The sequence below is a fragment of the Anabrus simplex genome, chromosome 1 (assembly GCF_040414725.1).
Source record: "Anabrus simplex isolate iqAnaSimp1 chromosome 1, ASM4041472v1, whole genome shotgun sequence".
Taxonomy (NCBI): Eukaryota; Metazoa; Arthropoda; class Insecta; order Orthoptera; family Tettigoniidae; genus Anabrus; species Anabrus simplex.
Window position 1 is genome coordinate 492,255,090 of NC_090265.1, and position 22,255 is coordinate 492,277,344.

General features: G+C 37.4%; 1 protein-coding gene across 2 annotated transcripts in view; it reads left to right on the forward strand.

Moving 5' to 3' along the window:
• The window catches only part of LOC136857000 (sodium/bile acid cotransporter 7-B), a 112,219-nt gene that overhangs the window by 72,696 nt on the left and 17,268 nt on the right, over positions 1-22,255 (forward strand). The window contains exons 6-7 of one of the 2 annotated variants that reach the window (XM_067135326.2): positions 14,427-14,574; positions 20,697-20,810. In XM_067135326.2, coding sequence (XP_066991427.1) covers positions 14,427-14,574; positions 20,697-20,715 — 167 coding nt within the window. In that variant the 3' untranslated portion in view covers positions 20,716-20,810. The remainder of the gene's footprint in view (positions 1-14,426; positions 14,575-20,696; positions 20,811-22,255) is intronic. The other variant, XM_067135325.2, reaches the window with a different exon arrangement.

Sequence of the window (22,255 nt, forward strand, 5' to 3'; positions counted from 1 at the left end):
TACAAACATTTAAGAGAAGTATGAAAAAAGCTGTCTCTTCAGGCTTAACTAAAGACCAAGCATTGCTCCAACTCTTAAGCAACTACAGAACTCTGCCCGGCGCTGATAATATCACTCCTGCACAGAAGCTCCATGGACGACCTCACAGAACTTTACTTTCTCTGTTACAGCCTCTTCCGGCCCAGTCTCAGACCTCACCAACGAAGTTCTCAGTCAACGACAAGGTCTACACCCGGACATTCAGGTCAAACCCACTCTGGATACCTGGAGTCATCTGCAGATCTTTGGGTCATCGTCTCTACGAAATACAGACTACGGAGAAACGTATCTGCCGCCATCAAGACCAGATACGTCTGCGCTACCGCCCATGTCCAGCTATTGATTCTATTGCTCAGCCAGATAAATCTATTGCTGAACGAGCTTTAGACCATTTAATAACAATGGGTTCCTTTCAGGACGAGACAGCGCCACTCCGCCCGGTCCCAGCTCCGGACAATCCAACAGAGACATCAGCAGCTCCGGCACAGCATCGCAGCCGCCGCCAGCGCCGCCGCCGTTTCACGCCGTACCGGCGTATTTAGGAGGGGAGGGTGTTGTATGTCCGGCGCTCCCTTCTCGCTCCGCCAGCCAGCTACACGCGCGCCAAGTGTCATTCTTCTAGCCTCGACGCGCAGCCCTCAGTGCGCGTGCCTGAACCATCATGTGTGTACTATAAAGAGGAACTCCCAGCCTGTCCAGATGCCCACTTGCCCCGGTGTCCAGCTCCAGAATACACCCTACGTTGAGCACGGAGGCTACTCCTCTTGAAAATGTGCTTCGGCCAGGTGGACTGAATTTCTGGCAGTACGAGGTTTCACCTCTGGTCACCGCTCCTCTTCCGCTGCCCATATCCAGTCATACTATTACATACCGTCATATTTCCTTAATTAATGCAAGCTCCCTTGGTTTCGCCAAGTAAGAATTCTTCCAACATAGAACTTGCTTTTATGAACTCAGCAAGGAAGGACTTTCCAAAACATTTATGTCAGTACTTCTGATAGTTTTCGACTATCAACTTTTCAGATCACAAGGGCTATCTTTTCGAGATAGTAGTGGATGTAAATACTGTAAACTTGTATATAGTGTACAGAAGATAGACTCTTTCTCAAGATTCCTAATTCATTTTGCTTCAAGTTAAATTTCAGTTTTATTTGTGTAAATAGTGTATTTTGCATTTGAAGCGAATAATAAAGTTGTGTTTTGTAAATCTCAACCTTGGTTACAACAAGGAGGATGACAAGGAGGCTCTACCAGGTTTTCTTGATTGCGCTAAACAATTAGAATGTAAGTAGAAAGTGCAAGAACCTGTAATACCTCAATATTTCAGCAAAACGGACCTAAGCTTGACCCCCAGTGAAAACAATTCTCTGTACTGTTTGTTGAGTTATGTAATTAATAACATTAAGGAGAATTCCAGGCACTGTGAGAAATGTTTAAAGAGCATAGATAGCTTTTAGAGCCCTATGGCTCACTTTATGAGAGGTAAATTCAAATTAAATGTTTCAGACAGAGGACATTATGGTTTGTAAATGAGCTTACATTTCAGTTTGTATTTAAAATGGAAGAAATGTCTTCAAACTATATTGATGTGCTGGAGTCACAAAGCAAGTCTATTGACATAAAATGATTTTTATGTAAAGTGAAGAACAAAATTTCTACAATTCCAGTGGCTGACTGTCATGATTTGTTGAACACATTCACAATGAGGTACATTGTATTTAGGCTAAAACTGAAAAGTAATGTTTAATGGAGAGGGAGAAGGTGTAGAGTGTAAGCAGAAAGTGCAAGTGCAAGAACCTGAAATACAATCAGTCACTACTGATCTGCATTTAGGGCAGTCGCCCAGGTGGCAGATTCCCTATTTGTTGTTTTCCTAGCCTTTTCTTAAATCATTCTAAAGAAATTGGAAATATATTGAACATCTCCCTTGGTAAGTTATTCCAATCCATAACTCCCCTTCCTATAAATGAATATTTGCCCCAATTTGTCCTCTTGAATTCCAACTTTATCTTCATGTTGTGATCTTTCCTACTTTTAAAGACACCACTGAAACTTATTCGTCTACTAATGTCATTCCATGCCATCTCTCCGCTGACAGCTCGGAATATACCACTTGATAATACCAATGTAGTTGGTCCTTTATTGGACATTATAAATTTTCCAGCTCATTCCTGGTTGCCAGCATTTCATCCCAGTGTGCTAAGTTGGGCTCATCAGTTGCTAAATAGCACATCCACCAAGACGCATGGCTAGTGCATACCGTGGAGGCCACTGCGTAGGCTACTTGGAGCACTATGAGAGACTTTGTCTCATTTCCAAAAATTGATGCCTGCCTGGCCATCAGATGATATAGATGTTGATTCCCGTAGGACTTTCTTATTTGTGAAACTCACAACATGGCTTTTAACCCCGTTTATCATCATACCATTGCCTGCTGTCCATCTAACAACATTATCAAGGTCATGTTGCAGTTGCTCACAATCTTGTAACTTACTACTCTTTACAAAATAACATCATCCGCAAAAAGCCTTACCTCTGATTCCACTCCTTTACTCATATCATTTATATATATAAGAAACCATTAATGTCCAATAATACTGCCTTGAGGAATTCCCCTCTGTATCATTACAGGATCAGATAAAGCTTCACCTACTCTAATTCTCTGAGATCTATTTTCTAGAAGTCACTCTTTGTCCAGTCCAATTGCACTCATTTTTGCCACTAGTCTCCCATGATCCACCTTATCAAATGCTTTAGACAGGTCAATCGCAATACAGTCCATTTGATCTCCTGAATCCAAAAATATCTGCTATATCTTGCTGGAATCCTACAAGTTGAGCTTCAGTGGAGTAACCTTTCCTAAAATCGAACTGCCTTCTATCAAACCAGTTATTAATTTTGCAAACATGTCTAATATAATCAGAAAAAATGCCTTCCCAAAGCTTACTTGCAATGCATGTCAAACTTACTGGCCTGTAATTTTCAGCTTTATGTCTATCACCCTTTCCTTTATACACAGGGGCTACTATAGCAACTCTCCATTGATTTGGTATAGCTCTTTCAACCAAACAATAATCAGATAAGTACTTTAGATATGGTACAGTATCCCAATCCATTGTCTGTAGTATATCCCCAGAAATCTTATAAATTCCAGCCGCTTTTCTAGTTTTCAACTTTTGTGTCTTATTGTAAATGTCATTGTTATCATATGTAAATATTAATACTTCTTTAGCATTAGTCACCTCCTCTATCTGGACATTATCCTTGAAACCAACAATCTTTACATACTGCTGACTGAATACTTCTGCCTTTTGAAGATCCTCACATACACACTCAATCAATCAATCAATGATCTGCATTTAGGGCTGTCTCCTAGGTGGCAGATCCCCTACCAATTGTTAACCTAGTCTTTCCTTAAATAATTTCAAATAAGTTGGACATTTATCGAACATCTCCCTCAGCAGATTATTCCTATATCTAATCCCTATTTCTATAAACGAATCATCTTGAATTCCAGCTTTATCTTCGTGTTGTAATATTTCCTACTTTTAAAAACTCCAGCCAAGCTTTTTCATCTACAAATGTCATTTCGCGCCATCTCTCCACTGACAGTTCGGAACATACCGTTTAGGTGAGCAGCTCGTTTCCTTACTCCCAAGTCTTCCTAGCACAAAGTTTGCAATACTTTCATAACAATACTCTTTTGTTGGAAATCACCCAGAAAAAAATTGCATAAAATCCACTCTGCCAAGATTTGAACTGGAGAAATAAAGTAATTATTACATAGACACCAAGCTATTCTTTAACTTGTAAGAGAAGAATTATCTATCTTCCTTCTTCTTCTTCTTCTTCTTCTTCTTCTTCTTCTTCTTATTATTATTATTATTATTATTATTATTATTATTATTATTATTATTATCAGAAACAAACAGAAAACTTCTGGAACAAACTTGAAACCACACTCATCAAAATCCCTGAAAGAGACACAATAATTCTCCTTGGGAATTTAAATGGTAACATTGGTAAAGAAAAGTGCTACTTAAAAACCGCAGGAAGATTCTCAGCACACAAAAAGACTAATATAAACGGCAAATGCCTCATCGAGCTCTGTCAACAACACAACCTGAAAGTCATGTCAACATCCCTACAGAAAAAAACCAATAAGCTCTTCACATGGGAATCACCCAACACCACATCGATCATGTCGCTATCTCCTTCCCAGCACAAAAAGAAGTACACAACGTCCAAGTCTGTTGAGGAGCCAACATTGACTCGGACCATCATCTAACAAGAATCAAAGTTAAATTCACCCCAAAACGCTTCTACCAGAAATCCAAGGCAAACAAAAATTGGATATAACACAAATAAAAACATCAAATCTCAGGGAAACGTGGGAAAACAATCCCAGCAAAAAGTTTGGACGAATTCCATGACAAAATCATGAAGAGTGCATCAGAACAAATCCCACTACAGAAAAAGAGCAGAGACCCTTTTTGGAACACCGAATGCGACCAAGCCATATTGAACAGAAAAAATGCATACCAGAAGTTCATCACCAACCATACACCAGAAAACAAGGAACAGTTCCGCGAAATCTGCAGACAGACCTCTAAACTCATCAGACAAACCAACTGAAGTTGGCCGAACAGGACTTCCGCAACTACAACACCAGAGATTTTTACAGCGTCTTCCACAACAGATTAAATCGGTACACGCCCAAGAACCTCTGCTTCAGAAAATAAAACGGAAAATTGGCACTTACAAGTGACGAAAACACCAAGGAACTTCGAGTCACTACTCAACTGCCCAGAACCAACAGAAAGGTTTCCACATAAACCCCAACCGAACCCAAACCCAGACTCATCCCCGCCTACACAAGAGGAAATACACTGACACATTCAACGACTGAAAAACAACAAGGCATCCGGAGACGACAGCATCGTAGCAGAGCTTCTTAAACATCTAGGAAAGAATTCACTCCAAGAACTCACACAAATCATACAAGAAATTTGGACAACGGAAGAACTACCAGAAAACTGGACAAACGCCCTCCTCGTTCCATTTCACAAAAAAAAGTGACCAAACAGATCTGAACAATTACAGGGGAATTTCCCTGGTGCAAATCGCATACAAAATCCTCCACAGCCCTCTTCCAAAGAACTCAAGAACAACTAGAACCAATACCAAGCAGGCTTCAGGCTGCACAAATCCTGTGCAGAACAGATACTCAATCTGAAAACCATCTTGAAACCATGAAACACCAGAAAACAACTCACAATCTGCACCTTCGTGGACTTCCAGAAAGCATTTGACTCCATTGACCGGCAATCCCTCTTCCAAACACTGAGTGAATATGGATTAGACAAGACTCAAAAAATCATCAGACTAACTCTCACCAACACAACCTCCCAAGTAAAATTCATGGGAAATATATCTAAAAAAATTTCAGATAAAAACCGGTGTCCGACACGGAGAAGGACTTTCCCCACTACTCTTTAACATAACCCTGGACAAAATCATGAGAGAATGGGAACAAGCTCTAAAAGCTCAAGGAAATTGGCAACCATTAAGTATGACAAGAAAACACGTAAAAAATATCCTGTCTCTCTTTCGCAAATGATATTGTGACCCTCGCAACAAACGAACAACAGGCTATCAGCCAAATTTAAACCCGCAAGAAATTCTCAGAAAAATTCGGCCTACAAATGTCCTTCTCAAAAACCAAGGTCATGTGCAACCACTGCAACCTCCAGAATTTGAACACGAAATTTGACACAATCGAAAAAGTAACTGAGTTCCGATATCTCGGAGAGACCGCAGTACCAACAGGAAAAGAACAGAAGGCCCTCGAGGTCCGCATCCAGAAAATAAAGAGAGCCCTCGGCCGAACGCAAAACATTTACAACAAAAAATGCCTCTCAATCTTCACTAAAATTCGACATTACAGCACCGTGATCAACCTGAAATACTAAATGCCAGTGAAACACTGGATCTCCACAGAAAAACAGTACTCAAAGAACATTTAATTTATGAACATTTAATAAGAAGCGTGCTATGGTACGCAGCAGCTAGCAGTCAGAACACATTCACTCCGACGTCGTCATGGCGTCCGCCTGGAAAAAATATATCCATATATACGTTTTTTTCCTATCCTGCAGTTCCTGATGTAAAACCTGGTACTGTATTGCAGAAGGCAATGGTATTTCCAATCGCAGCTCCTTTATATAGAAGCCCATAGGTTAGTCTAGAAGGAGTGCCTTCCCGCCAGACAGAGAACTCTTTAAAGGATACATGGCCCTCATTCCCTTTAGTGCACCCAGGCTATACCCCGATAGGTGTTCCCAGATAATGTTTATACTTACTCCCCTTGTTCATTAATTATTCCTTGAATGTCCTTCTTGGAACCTGTTTCTGCCTTAAAGTATCTATACGTACCCTTCCATTTATTACTAAAATTTGGATGACTGCCAATTATGCTTGCCATCATGTTATCCTTAGCTGCCTTCTTTGCTAGATTCAATTTCCTAGTAAGTTCCTTCAATTTCTCCTTACTTCCACAGCCATTTCTAACTCTATTTCTTCCCAATCTGCACCCACTTCTTAGTCTCTTTATTTCTCTCTTATAATAAGGTGGGTCTTTACCATTCCTTACCGCCTTTAAAGGTACAAACCTATTTTCACATTCCTCAACAATTGCTTTAAATCCATCCCAGAGTCTGTTTACATTTTTATTTGCTGTTTTCCACCAATCATAGTACTTCTTTTAAACTGCCTTATGCCTGCTTTATCAGCTGTATGGTACTGCCCCATAGTCCTACTTTTAAGACCTTCCTTTCTATCACATTTATTTTTAACTGCGACAAAAAACAGCTTCATGATCACTGATACCATCTAATACTTCAGTTTCTCTATAGAGCTCATCTGGTTTGACCAGCACCACGTCCAGGATATTTTTCCCTCTGGTTGGTTCCGTCACTTTCTGAATCAGCTGCCCTTCCCATATTAGCTTATTTGCCATTTGTTGGTCATGCTTCCTGTCGTTCGCATTTCCTTCCCTATTGACATTTGGTAAATTCAGATCTCCCGCTATAATCACATTCCTTTCCATGTCGTTTCCCACATAGCTGATTATCTGATCAAATAATTCTGAATCCATGTCAGCGCTACCCTTTCCTGGTCAGTAAACTCCAAATATATCAAGTTGCCTATTATCTTTAGAAAATGAGCCTTACACCTAGAATTTTGTGTTGGTCATCTTAACTTTTTCGTATCTTACAAATTCTTCTTTCGCCAGAATGAATACTCCCCTTCCTACCATTCCTATCCTCTCTCTACGATACACACTCCAGTATATCACAAATATTATAATAATATTTATAAAACTACCTATTCAATACAATACAATCCACTATTTTATGTGGTTAAATTTTATACATAATACTTAAAAGTCTAAGGTATATGTTTCACCCTTTTTATGGGCATCATCAGCCTAAATTAATCTTAAAGTTATTGGATAGTTACTTGTAACACACTCTTTTTCCGTGAGAAAATTTCTGCATCCATTATACCTTTTCTCAGCCATGATTCAACTCCTATGGTAATAACTTGTAAGTATATATCTATTAAATTAGTTAATTCTATTCCCTTATTTACAATACTTCTACAGTTCAACACTAACATTTTATGTCATCCCTACTTGTCTTCTAGATCCCTGTACCCTTATCACTGCTCCCTAGACCACCCCATTTCCCTGAATGTATCTCCCTATTATCCTTAAAAACAAATTCACTAACTTATACGTACCACTGCGGTTTAAGTGAAGGCCATCTAAGTGCAGATCCCTATCTCCTACTCACCCGTTACGATCCAGAAATTTCACTCTTGGTTTCCCACATACCCACTCCATAGTCTCATTTAAATCCCTAATCACCCTCCAGACAGTATCGCTCCTACGCAGTATTCCACTGATGACAATCTCTGCTTCCATAAACTTCACCCATGCTGTGTTTACCAGATCCCACACATCCCCAACTATGTTGGTACTTGTACCAGTTTGCCTTACATTGTTGGTACCAATGTGAAACACTACCACTTTCTCCTTCCCCTCCTCTTTCTCTTCTACTTTCCTCAACATCTGCCTCAACTTCCTGGATATCACTGTACCCTGGTTCCCTTTCCTCCACACACTTTCCCCACATGTCTAATGATGGAATCCTCCATGACCAGAGTCTCAACCCTACCCACCTCATTTGATCCCGTCCCTGCCTGTTCAGCCCTATCTTTCCTGATAGCTGCAGAAGCTACTTCCTCCTCCCTTTTCTCCCTCCCATGACCCTGTTCCACCTGTATTTTCCTATCCTCTACTCTACATTTCCCTTTCCTACCGTTTCTCTTCCTCCTATTTCCACACATCTCAGCAACAGTTCCCTGTTCCTCATCTTCCCTCTGTTATTCTACCTGGAGTAACTCGTACTGATTTCTCACAGACACCTGTCCTGAATTCTGATACTGAACAGAGCCCTTAGCCTGCAATCTCCTTCCCCTGAGAACATTAGACCACCCGTCTTCTACAATTCTCCCCTTTCCTTCCCATCTCTCTTTTACACCTACTGTAACCTGTACATTGTTTGAGGGAGGCCTACTACCTTCCTTTCTGTCTTCTGTGAGAATCCTAATTATCTCCCTCAAACTCTCCAACTCCTCCCTCATACCCCTCAATGCCTTGCCACACCCACAGTTCCTACACTTGCACTCCTTAGTCATTCTTTATGGAAAAAATGAAAATAAAATAAAAACCACAACGGACTTATGTGCAACAAAAAAAAAAAATGGAAGGAAATATTGTCTAGGTTAATACTCAAAGATCACACAACAATAAGGTAATTAATATACTACTGCAGTGCAATACAATACTACTTAGTCCTACTCTGTTTTTATCCTACAACACCCTAACAGGATAAAACTTCTGTTAATGACTGAATAGCAAAAGGAATACACAAGAATTACACAATTCTAAACTGCAGTTAAGCCTATCCTAATTACAAGAACAGAATTCTAGTAAGCGAGTTTCTACGGATACCTCTACTGTACTACACAAATATTTTACAATAATAAAATAAGCACGCTAATTTCTAATAAGATACTACTCATATACTACTGTACAATACACTACAATCATTTTAAATTATGTTTAGATGTATGTTAATTACAATACCGGTACCGTATGTCACTACTAAGCACAAACAAAAATGAAAATTGCTAGTTTGAAATTTGCAAGAACTACTGTACTCAAAGATTACCAACAAAGCTAAATGCTTATGCAGATTATTATTAGTACTATGCTCTAATAGATACACACGAATATAGCAGGCAAGATACGGTACTATCTAAATAAACCATATCTACACTACTGTTCTCAACTGAAATGTGGTTATATGATTTTTACCACTGGTGGATTACTATTATTTTCTCTACTACGCAGGACGGAGAATAAAGGTGTCCTTAAATCTGAAAAATAAAAGATTGTCTACAATAATTTCTGTCAAAACTACACAGAGGGCTTGAACTGCAATATTATTGGGATATAGGAATTTGATTATTAAGAATAGAATAGAATAATTTTTATTGTCATTAGGTATCTGGTGGTTGCAATGGACAGAGTCATAGGTGCATAGTTACAAAATATGACAAGTATCTCATTAAGCATAGAAAATAAATACAAATACATACACAAAAGTTAAAATAAACATAACATTATTCGTCCAAAGAGGGTGATAAATAACTACTAATTTACTAACGTGTTAGGATGGCGTTGGCCTTTATTACCCACCTTGAAACAGTGCTATTTTTTCTTTAAATTCAGATACTGAGTAAAAGCTATTGGATGTCAACCAATTTTTAAGGGTTCTTTTGAAGGTACATAGGGGCATATCCTTTACTTGGGCAGGTAGTTTGTTGAATAATTTAATGCCATTATACCTATAGTTTTCTTATGTTTTTCTCAGCCTAACATGTGGTAAATCTATAATCGTTCCTATATCTTGTGCCATATGAGTGTACATGGCTACGAGTTGTTAGGTCGATGAGATTTTCTTTAGTATTGAGTATACTATGATAAATGTATAATGAGGGAAGAATCATAATTTCAAGGTCTTGGAAGATAGGTGTACAAGAATCCCTTGTGGTCTTACCTTTAATACATCTTATTGCCTTCTTTTGCCACTTGAACACATCTTGAGCTCCTGTTGAGTTACCCATAACATGGTACCATATGGTAAGTGTGAATGAAAGAAGGCATAGTATGCACTCATTATCTGACTACTACTAACTGATCCTTTTAAGTCTGTGAAGCAAAAATATCACTCTAGCTGGTTTTGTACATAACTTTTGCATGTGTGTGTTCCAGGTTAATTTATAATCCAGATACAATCCCAATAATTTGACAGAATTTTGATCATTATTACCCAGACCTTAATTAATTAAATGGAAGTAGATTGCTTCTGTCTTGTTATTTTTTAGGATAAGTTTATTTGCTTGCAACCAAGAGGATGATTTGTGTAGTATTTCTATCCTTTCCTCCTCAACATATTTTAAGTCTCCATTGCTTGTTATGATAGTAATATCATCTGCATAGAGCACTAACCTACAGGGAAAATTACTAACAATATCATTTATATACACAAGGAAGAGGAAGATTCCTATAACTGAACCCTGAACCACCCCTGTTTTTACTTTGAGAGCCCCAGATCATTGATTTTCTACCAGTACATTTTGATACCTGCCATTGAGGTACGATGTAATTAATAATAATTCAAAATCTTCAGGCCTTAGTAGCTAAGCTTACTTATTAGTATATTGTGTGGTACTGAATCAAAAGCTTTGTTGAGGTCTAACAGTGTAGCACTTGTAATGCGGTGAGACTCAAAGTCTTGAATTACTTCAGTCCCAACAGCTTCTAAGGCTTTAATGGTCGATTTATTTATTCTGAACTAAACTGTGCAGCATTTAGATAGCTACAGATAGCTGTTCCTTTACACAATGCTCTATTATCTTAGATATGATTGGAACAATTGAAATGGGTCGATAACTGCCTGGATCCATAACATCTCCATTCTTAAACACAGGAATTGTAACTGTAATTTTTAGACAGTCTGGGAAAGTCCCCTCAGCCAGTATCCAATTGATAAGGTGAGTTAGAGGAATTATTATTATGTCAATAACTTGTTTTAGAATAAAATTGCTTATGCCATAGTAGTCTTTACAGTGTGAAGAATTTAGTTTTGAAACTATTTTGCAGACTTTCTTAGGGTTTATAACTTGCCATTTAAATGGGGGTCTGTTATTTTCAGGAGTTACACTATTCTTTAGTAGATTGTTGTATGCAGTTTCATTGTCTCCAGAGGTGTTACTGATATTCATATGATTGGCACTGTTTATAAAGTATTATAAAGTATTAACTTTTACTCGATGATTAAACGAAGGGGCAAAGTACAAAGTATGCTGGAACTTGGCTACAAATTATCGGAATAAAGTAATCAGCTGATTTTGTAAATACCTCAACATTTCAGCAAAACGAACTTAATCTTGACCCCCAGTGAAAAGAATTCTCTATATTGTTTGTTGGGCTATGTAATTAAGAACATTAAGAAGAATTCCAGGCACTGTGAGAAATGTTTAAAGACCTTAGGTAGCCAGTATACTGCCTCACACTCTGTTTCCAAGACCAAATGGAATCAGGAGGAGGAGGAGGCGGAACTATCATAACATATGCCCATGCATTGTTATGATGAAGATTCTATGAGTATTCCCTCCACATTTCAATTATTTTTCCTGTTGCTTGTATATGGAGATTTGTCAGAACCCTTCTTACAGTAGCCTTGTTTAACAACCTCTCCTTCAGTGATATTATGAAAATAATCTTCATTGCTTTGCATTTGCACTTTCTCTTCTGTTTTTAAATCTTTAGTTCTCAAATTAAATTCCCAGAAAGCAACCATTATTTAATTTCACTAATTGTGTATGTTATAAAAGTATTCAAGCGCCTAAAGGTTTTTTCAACTGCAATTTTTTTTTTTGCTAGTGGCTTTACGTTGCACCGACACAGACAGGTCTTATGGCGATGATGGGATAGGAAAGGCTTAGGATTTGGAAGGAAGCGAACGTGGCCTTAATTAAGGTACAGCCTCAGCATTTGCCTGGTGTGAAAATGGGAAACCATGGAAAACTATCTTCAGGGCTGCCGACAGTGGGATTCGAACCCACTATCTCCTGGATGCAAGCTCACAGCTGCGCTCCCATAACCGCACGGCCAACTTGCCCAGTCAACTGCAAAATCACCAGTGTTTCTCCTCAGTGTGACATTAGGGATATCAGTTCAATTGCTACACCTCTCCAATATGTTGGCAGCTAATAAACAATTGAGACACCATTATAAGCCTCCTGCAGTGACAGTGTACTAAGGGAGAGATATGTACCTTCACTTTTGATTATTATTATTATTATTATTATTATTATTATTATTATTATTATTATTATTATTATTATTATTATTATTATTATTATTATTATTATTATTATTAAATTTAGCAGCAGCTGAAACTATTTCACCACCGTTTTCAGTGTTATCTTCTGCTTTTCTTTTATAAGCAAGAGTGAGATGTAAATCATTTTTTATTTCTTCCCCTCCTGTTTGCATTTTTTTCAACAGGATCACTTAAAAACTTGAGGACAAGATAAATACTCATCACCATAAATTTCCATCAAGAATTCATGTTTCTGTAATGAATTTTCCAAGTTGCATGAGAAATTTCATTCCTTTTTTAATTTTTGACTATTTTTTTATTCAGTCTTCCAAAAATAATGTTGAATAAATAAATTTTTAAACTACATAAAAAGAAAAAATAATATAGTGAAAATAATTGTTTCTTTTTCAGGTATAATTCTGTTACCCATATGTTTTCTTTTCAGGTAGTTTATAAATGTATTTACTCAAAATTAGTTTTGTCAGACTGAAGAGCGTAACAGTTATAAATTAGCTGAGTTGGAACTGAAAAATAGATGGCTTCAGTTATCACAAAAAGAAATTTCACTCTTACAAGTTGTTCTACTATAACATATAAGTTATTCCAATAAAGTTTAGATACACAGTTTGTTTAAAACAAAGGCTGTTAAAACACTGTTGGCTATAGAGGCTTTGAAAAGTAATGTTTAATGCAGAGGGAGAGCATAGGCTAGAATACTACCCCACACTCTGTTGCCAAGACCAAATGGAATCAGCCAAAGTATAACCTGGTTACACAATAGCCTCACCTCATTTACCTTCAGTTAGAGTTGAATACCCTCATGGGCCTTCTTTCACTGACTGGAAGGAGTCACTACTATTCAGCAGAATTTTTAACAAACATATGCTATTGTATTTTGAAGACAAAGAGAAAAATTTCATTTGGAAATTTTCAACACGCTATTTATAAAATCAGCATGTCAATTGTTGACTAAGCTTAGTTTTAGGCAGTTTTGAACTACAAAGATAAATGTCAATTTTTTTCTGACAAAAAAAAGAAGTTACCTATTTCATTTCTATAAAAACTACTGGTTTCAGATCTGTATAGAATATCTTTCATTTGTAGCCCTTTAGAAATAATCTTCACACATTACATTTTGCATAGGAAATTATTGGACAAAATAGACGGTAAAAATGGATGAGCTACTCCTATATTAAAAAACTTCAATGTATTTGAATATTTACTTCAAAGGAATGAAAAAAGTGGACTGTCTAGTCAAAACTGCTGCCAGTTACCTAGATACTATCTCATATAGTTCAATTCCAATGACAAGATATAGGAACTTAGTGGAACAATATTACACCAAAATTTGAAATATAATGTACATCAATTCACAGAATGCTCCTCACACTAAACTATTCATTCCCAGCATCTACCAAAGTCTTTTTGTATCTCTCAGGCCTAATTACATCCTTGTGCAATTCCTTACATGGCTGCTTTAGATCATACTTTCACAGAATGAATGTAATTACTTCACCACAGATAAATCAAGACGAACGGCATTTCGCCTCATGACCTCTTTGTAAGGGAACATCGTACAGTATTACAGACTCTTCCCCTACCTCAAGTACTCCAATATCGCATCAACACTGTCAGCATTTCAAGCTTCATCACATTAATTTTCTGTAAGCTTCAAGAATAACATGTTTGTTTAATAATGCACAAACCAAATATCCCACAGTATACTGCAAGGTGAAATGTGTATGCATGTATCACTTCAGGGAAGCTAATGACATTATCACTTTAGTGTATTGCCTGTTTTTCTTATGTATTTTTAATCTCAAAAGAAATTTCTTCAAACTGTTATACATGTGTGTGTTTTGCAAGGTATTCCAATCTTGCGAGCTCTCTACTCAGGGTATGAACACCTTCCTACTATATCACTTCCTCTGCTGGTTTACTATCCAACACAGATTATTCTTGGTGGCCTTCTTATTGGAGATCTACGCGACTTGTTACGGAACAAGAGATCACAGTAAGTAATATCTATTTTGAGAATAAATTGTACTCTACATTGCAACAGTATGATGTCATTTAAAAAAAAAAAAGGTTTAAGAAATGAAACATTCACAGTGATTATGTTTCTTTGTTGGAAAGCATGAATCACATAAGGCAATGATTCCCAAAGTGTGTGCTGCAGCTTACAGGGGATATTTTCATTTGCCTATCGGGTGGTTAGAAATGATAAAAAAGCAACATGCTTAATATTTTAGTACCAGTACATAAACAAATTTTTGTGGGATAGTGTTAATTTTGTTGTCATTTATCGTCTGATACTTTGTACACTAATATTAATTAATATATTTCACGTGCTAGCTTTTTTCATACTCAAAGTAGTGCTTTCTGTTTATTACTTACTTCGTGTTGTAATAAGCTGAAGAGAGACGTATTTCATTTAAGTATTTTCTTCCACCTGACTTAATTCTTTCTTACTTTCTTTGCTGTCATTTATTCAGAGTTAAATGTATACTGCAAGGTGAAACGTGTGTGCATGTATCACTTCAGGGAAGCTAATGACATTATCACTTTAGTGTATTGCCTATTTTTCTTATGTATTTTTAATCTCAAAAGAAATTTCTTCAAACTGTTATACATGTGTGTGTTTTGCAAGATATTCCATTCTTGCGAGCTCTCTACTTGCGAATTTCTATCCACCTTTATTTAACTCTATATATATATGTTAATCTGCCTCACGTAACATCCATCGTCTTCAAGATTCTAGAAACAGAAGAACTTTCTTCTAGCATCATACTTCGCATCCGCATATATATCAAGTTTATAAACTTCTTGAGAAGACAATGTTACTACAATTTCAATTGATCTCTGAATGAACAGCAACATCGCTTGGAAGCCAGCCTTTATCAATTTCCATGACCAGCAACTTAAGGATTACTTTTACAACTATTTACTTTTATACGGCGCACTGGACTTTTTTATGGATCTCTATTTTTTAACACATTGTAGTGCATCTCTGGATTCTTAAGCCTCCATGCACAACAATCACCTTCCTTCAAGTTCCAAAAAAGAGAAGAGCCTTTTCTAGCATCCATGTGTTTTTACATCTATGAATATCTTGAAAAACGATGTAACTTCGGCTCAGTTGTTCTTCGAATGTATAACAGCATGTTTAAGGAGCCAGCATATATTGAATTTCTTGACCTGCAACTTAAAGATTTCCATCACTATGTAGGGGGTCGAAACCAGTACTGTAGCATAAGAAGTGCAATAAATAAGTATTGATAAGGTGGAAGTCCTTTCCTATTTCTAACTGAAAAATAACATATCACTTTCACTACCGCATTTGATATAATGTTCAAGTGAATGGTTAAACACTTGTTGTATGAAAAGTAAAGTTTCTGGATATTCTGTTATTCACATCGTAATGTTAAAGTAGAGTTCACTTGAAAAAATCACTGTTGTGGCTTCTAGCACACACGTAAATGTTAGTTATACAAGACTTAGAATCACCTTCTTTAATTTTTATAAGTCCCTTAACAACATTCTAATTTGCCCTGCAGGCTGACTCCGTATCATGCGGCGAACCAACATCATCGTGTTGCCAGTGTGAACTGCCGTGATAGGACCAAGAGTGATGGCCTTTTATATAGATCTAGCTCTGATGTAATATTTTATAAAATCCACGGATTGATTTTGGAAAAATTAACATGAGGAGATGTTTGAAATGTGCACTATAAGATGCAGTTGTTTCTGAATCGATACTTCAATTGGTTTTCTTGGATGGATGTTTCCAGCTCTATCACGCAACCTGTCCTTGACAGACATCATGCTGGCTGTGGGATCTCTATCAAAGGGTAGAGAAGGGTCCACCTATTTAATACCATTAGCTTGTGTATTGTCCAATTTACATCAGAATATGAAGACATAAGAAACGGAGTGTCGCTCGCAGCATATTACCAGTCTAATGCACCCCTTGCATTAGTAAACATCGTTTTTGACCACATAGTTCTAGGCTGGTGTATAGTACAGCCACACTATATTTGCTGTCTGCATATTGGCAATGGCTAGAGTGATCAGCAGCGGTGAATACACAGACATTATTTTGAACTGGACAACCTGATCGGAGTGCAACAGAAGCTCCAAACATTCTACACACATATTTCGCCGAACAGTATTAGTTTTTGTTCCATACAAGCAACTCTTTTATCGAGTTGAATGTCTACACGTGTATAAATTAATAAGTTATTAGATTTCATTTACTACATCTTTGGTGTGTCTACAAACAGTAGCAGCGATTAGGAGGTGGGGTGAGGAGGGACAGTCGCTCCCACTCCCACTTTTTAGAGTAAACATTACATTTTATTCGACTTTAGCCAGCTGGAACTAGGAATTATTTTAAAAAAGCTGTTTGTACAAGCCTTGTCTTATATGCTAAATCCTTCCTTTATTTTCTTTATTTAACATAGTTATTGGCAGAAATACGCACAAAACGCCGTTTGTCGCGGCTAACCGATTTGTATAGTGCTACGAAAAGTAGTGGAGACTTTGCATGTGCTGTAAGGAAGGGTGGTAGGGGTACATATTTTTTGGTGAGGTCATGGCCACTGAGTTATAATTCACCCACTTGCCCCGCGCATTCTTCAGTCTGGCAGTCTCTTTATTGTCTGTTAGTTTCTTAGTGTGTATTCAAATACTAAATGATTTTTAATTGCATAATCATGCCGTATATTTGTGTAATTGTACCAGGCGAGCTGGCCGTGCGGTTATGGGCACGCAGCTGTGAGCTTGTACTCGGGGGATAGTGGTTTTGAATCCCATTGTCGGCAGCCCTGAAGATGGTTTTCCATGGTTTCCCATTTTCATACCAAGCAAATGCTGAGGCTGTACCTTAATTAAGGCCATGGCTGCTTCCTTCCCATAAGTTCTACCTGTGTCGGTGCGACGTAAAGTCAATTGAAAAAAAAGATACATTTAATTGTAAATGTAATTTCATCGCGAGAGAATACCAACTTTACTTTCACTGGACTAAATTCCTTCGTTTGTATTATGTTATTTTATATGTAAAGGTAGTTAATCTTCCCCGTGGATTATTCGTAATAGTAGTTTTTTTGAGGTTTTGATTCAATGCCGTATAATAAAATTTTCACCAGGTCTCACAAACATACTACGGGGCAGATTAAATTCATTTAATTACTAAATAACTTAACACAGAGAAATAATTTAGCCCAGTGAAAGGAACATTGGTATTCTCTCCCGTTGAAATACAATTACAACTGAATATTATTTTTTTACAATTGTCTTTACGTCGCACCGACATAGATAGGATTTATGGCAATGGTGAGACAAGAAAGGTCTACGCGTTGAAAGGAAGCGATCGTGGCATTAAATAAGGTACAACCCCAGCACTTGCCTGGTGTGAAGATGGGAAACCACGGAAAACCAACTTCAGGGCTGCTGACAGTGGGATTCAAAACCACTATCTCCCGAGTGTAAGCTCACAGATGCACGTGCGTAACCCCACGGCCACCTCGCCCGATACAATTAAATAGAAGTACGGCATGATCATGCAATTAAAAATCATTTAGTATTTGAATACTCACTAAGAAAGTAACAGACACTAAAGAGACTGCCAGACTGATGAATGCGCACGGCAAGTGGGTGAATTAAAACTCAGTGGCCACGACCTTGGCAAAAAACTATGTAGCCCTACTACCCTTCCTCACAGCACATGCCGTAGTGCTATGCAAATTGGTTAGCCACGACGAACAGCATTTTGTGCGTATTTCTGTCAATAATTATGTTAATAATTAAAGAAAATAAAGGAAGGAATTAGCACATAAGATAACAAGGTTTGTACAAACAGCTTTTTTTTAAATAATTCCAGCTGGCTAAAGTAAAATAGAAATGTGATGTTTACTCCACAAAGTGGGAGGGGGGTGACTGTCCCTCCTCGCTCCACCCCCTAATCGCCGCTACTGTTTGTAGATACGTCAAAGATGCAGAAAAGGAAATCTAATAACTTATTAATTTATACAGACATTCCACTTGATGGAAGAGTTGCTTGTATGAAACAAAAACTAATATAGTTTGGTGAAGTACGTGTGTAGAAGGCATACGTCTGTTTGGAGCTTCTGTTGCATTCCGACCAGATTGTCCACATTAAAATAATGTCTGTGTATTTGTCGCTGCTGATCACAGTAGCCATTGCCGATATGCAGACAGCAAATATAGTGCGGCTGTACCATACTGCAGCCTAGAACTATGCGGTCGAAAACGATGTTTACTAATGCAAGGGGTGCATTAGACCGGTAACATGCTGTCAGCGACACTGCGTTTCTTGTCTCTTCATATTCTGACGTAACCTGCACGCTGGCAGTAGTTTCCCTGTGAAAATCAGTTGGTAGACATCCCATTCATCACTTGTGCATGCGGGGCATTTATAAGTAGAAAGTACGGCGTTGAGAGCCACTTGGTATTTGCATCATCTTCAGCCACGTTCCAATTGGAAGACATCTGCTCACATATAACCAATAATAAAGTAAACAACAAGCTTCCCTTCTTTTCTCAATAATTTACTTCAAATATGTTCTTTTCAGACATTCACTTCAAACCAAATTAAACAATAGATCACTACTTCTGATGAAAAGGAATACCTATTCAAGTTACGAATGTTCCCCTTCAAGCTGCATACAAATCATTACCCATGTTACTATCGAACAAACATAATTTATACATCAAGTGGCTCGTCTATACAGATGGGGATGCCAACTCCCAGATCAACTCAGGAACGTTCGGTTCTGTAGGTTCAACAACATAGTTTGGCACAAACCACAGCAATTTTGATGTGTCATTTGGGTTTCAAGTTTCGATGTATTGTTCGGACTTCATCAATGTTTTAAATTTGGATTGTAAATTGTGATATACCAGATTGTTTTCTTAATTATTGGTTATATGTGAGCATATGTACAAGCTAATGGCATTGAATAGGTGGACCCTTCTCTACCCTTTGATAGTGATCAATTATCAATACGGACCATATTGAAATTCATAAATTATGACTGGCTGTGTGATGGCAAAAGTAGCATTGTGTGGGTTGACTACTTGTTCCTGCGAGACTTTGTCAGTATGAGTGCTGAAAATACATTTGTTAATAATTTATAAATTCTTTATGGCATATTATATTTAAGAAATACTTGATGTACGGTCAATCCTGGTACAATATATGTGTTGATAACCCTCAGATGAAGGACACACCACTTCTGTGTAACTGTAGTGGGCTACAATTTAATGTTTTCCTGTTTCCACGTAGTGTTCTTTGGGAGATGCAGTGTTGGTGGCGGAATCACTGTTCTTCCCTTTTTAGGCACATAGGAAAGTGGTGTAATGTTTTTATTGAATGCATACAATGTTGTTCCAATTTTACATTTCCATGAGAGCAAGGAGTTTGTCTTCTTAGATTCTCATGTGAGCTGGAATTCTAATATTCCTGTTCGGTTCCACTGCTGACCATTTGAATCTAACTCTGCCATAAAAAAAAATCCCATCATGTTCCTCATTATTTTCACTTTGGAATTCTGCATTGGCTATCTCCTCCCCACTTTCACAGTCATCTGGTACACAGGAGTCTGAGTCATCCTCTTCCTCAGAAATTTCTAAGTCAGATATGTCACTTCCTAGGTCATCGATAATTTTTGAAACCTTGTCATCAAAATTTGGACCATTTGTATTCAGGTACGTTGAGCCAGGGTCACTTAACACAGTTCACCAGTTACTATCATCAAGAGGTATGGAAAACAAATAAACAAAAAAACAAAAAACAAAAAAAAAATTTAAAAAAATAAATCAGTCTGTCACTGACTTACACACTCACAATCATGCAGTCCCCCAGACGTTGCATTAACAATACGAGAGCCAACACAGCATCTCCAACACTAATCACCATGGTGACGGGCAGTAGACTGTGAATGGAAAAGATACTGAGATACACAGATCTCCAAGGCCGATAGCATTCCTAGAATAAGAAGTGTGAAAAGTAGCGTGATCTAGCACAGTCCCTGGGACCACACTACTGTAGTTAAGAGCTAGAGATTGTTATAGATTCAATAAAGAAATCCTAAAATGTTTTTCTTTAAATTTCAGGATCAGTTTACCTGCATGACTCATACGTTATCCCTACATTCAAGCTTGTGTCATGTGATTGATTTGGCCAAGAGAGAATCACTGTATTTCTAGAATTCTACAGAAAATACTAAGGTAACTAAATTTGTTTTAAAATGTTTTGTTCTACCATTATTTAGGGAAGAAAATCAATCATAGATATAAGGACTTCCTGTCGTTCATTCACTGTTAGGATCTAGGACACAGCACTACAAGTAAACAAGCCATATACAGTACTTAGTTTGTAATTATGCAAAACAATTTCTTTATTGCTTTATATTAGATGTCTGTTGTTTGTTAAATATTGAAAAAGTACCATTATTGTCTGATCCAGAAATGATGTACACATGATCTTATGAAATGTAATAATGTTTACATTTTGTTTCTGTCTATTCTGTTGAATGGTAAATTAATCTTACTCATCAAACAAGTGACATCTACTTCTCACCATCCTTGGCATCTAGTGTAAGCCTAACTTTCAAGAATTTAGGCGATCTAATGTCAATTTGTGAAAATGCTGAGAAAGTTCTTCTTGCAAATCTTATCTTCAACCACGTGTGTCAAAATCACTGTTGGCCATAGATGTTAGTCTGATTAATGCATATAATTCACTTTTTGATGTCGTTTAAGGAAGTTCTTAATTCACCTTCCAAATCACTTGTTACATTTTCTCCATAAGCCTCTTAAAGCACATGATTATCAGTCAGTTTCACTGTGGTCACTTGGTGGTTGAGAACATGTTGAAGCATCAACATGAATCAATTGTCTCAAAATGATATTTCTGAGTTGCCAATAGATTAAGACAAGATGCACAGTTGCAAATCTGGCAATGTGTAGAAACATTTGCAGATGTAACTGACTTACACATTCATTCAATCTAAGGTCATCAGTGTTTTCTCTCTTTCATATTCTACCTTTCTTTTTTATTTGATGGAATATTTTGCCTGGTTTTCCAGTACTCTTATAGAGCACACATTCTTGTCTTTCCTTCGCTTATTAATTGGTTCTTGCTCAAAGACAATGGTGCCTTGTAACTCTGTTTGATAGTTGACAGACAGTTCACTGATAACAAAATACCTCCGGAGTCTCATTATTACCCTATACCACTTTAGGAAGATTCACTTGTTGGCCTGTATAACACAATTTCTCAGAATACCTTCTTGAGCCAAGTTGTTTCATTTGATGATTTGCTGGTCATGCTTAACCACTACTTAACACAATCCTATGAATGGCAAACAAATACTGGAAGCAATATAATATACTGAAGGATAGATTAAAAAAACTTGCAGTTTTTTGTTGGTGCCTTAATTTGTGTTCTGGTACTGTGAAACTGGGACTGCTTTTGTTTGGAGCACTGTAGCAACTCATACAAACTACTGCAGCACTTTTACCTTGTTCCATCTTTCAAATTAGTTTATCTTATTTATTCCAGACATACATTTATTTTTGCTTTGCCTTACTATAATACGTTATTTTACTGTCCTTGACATGATCAGTCAGGATGCCTACAGCTTGCTGCTATTTGCATCCATTTTGTGCCA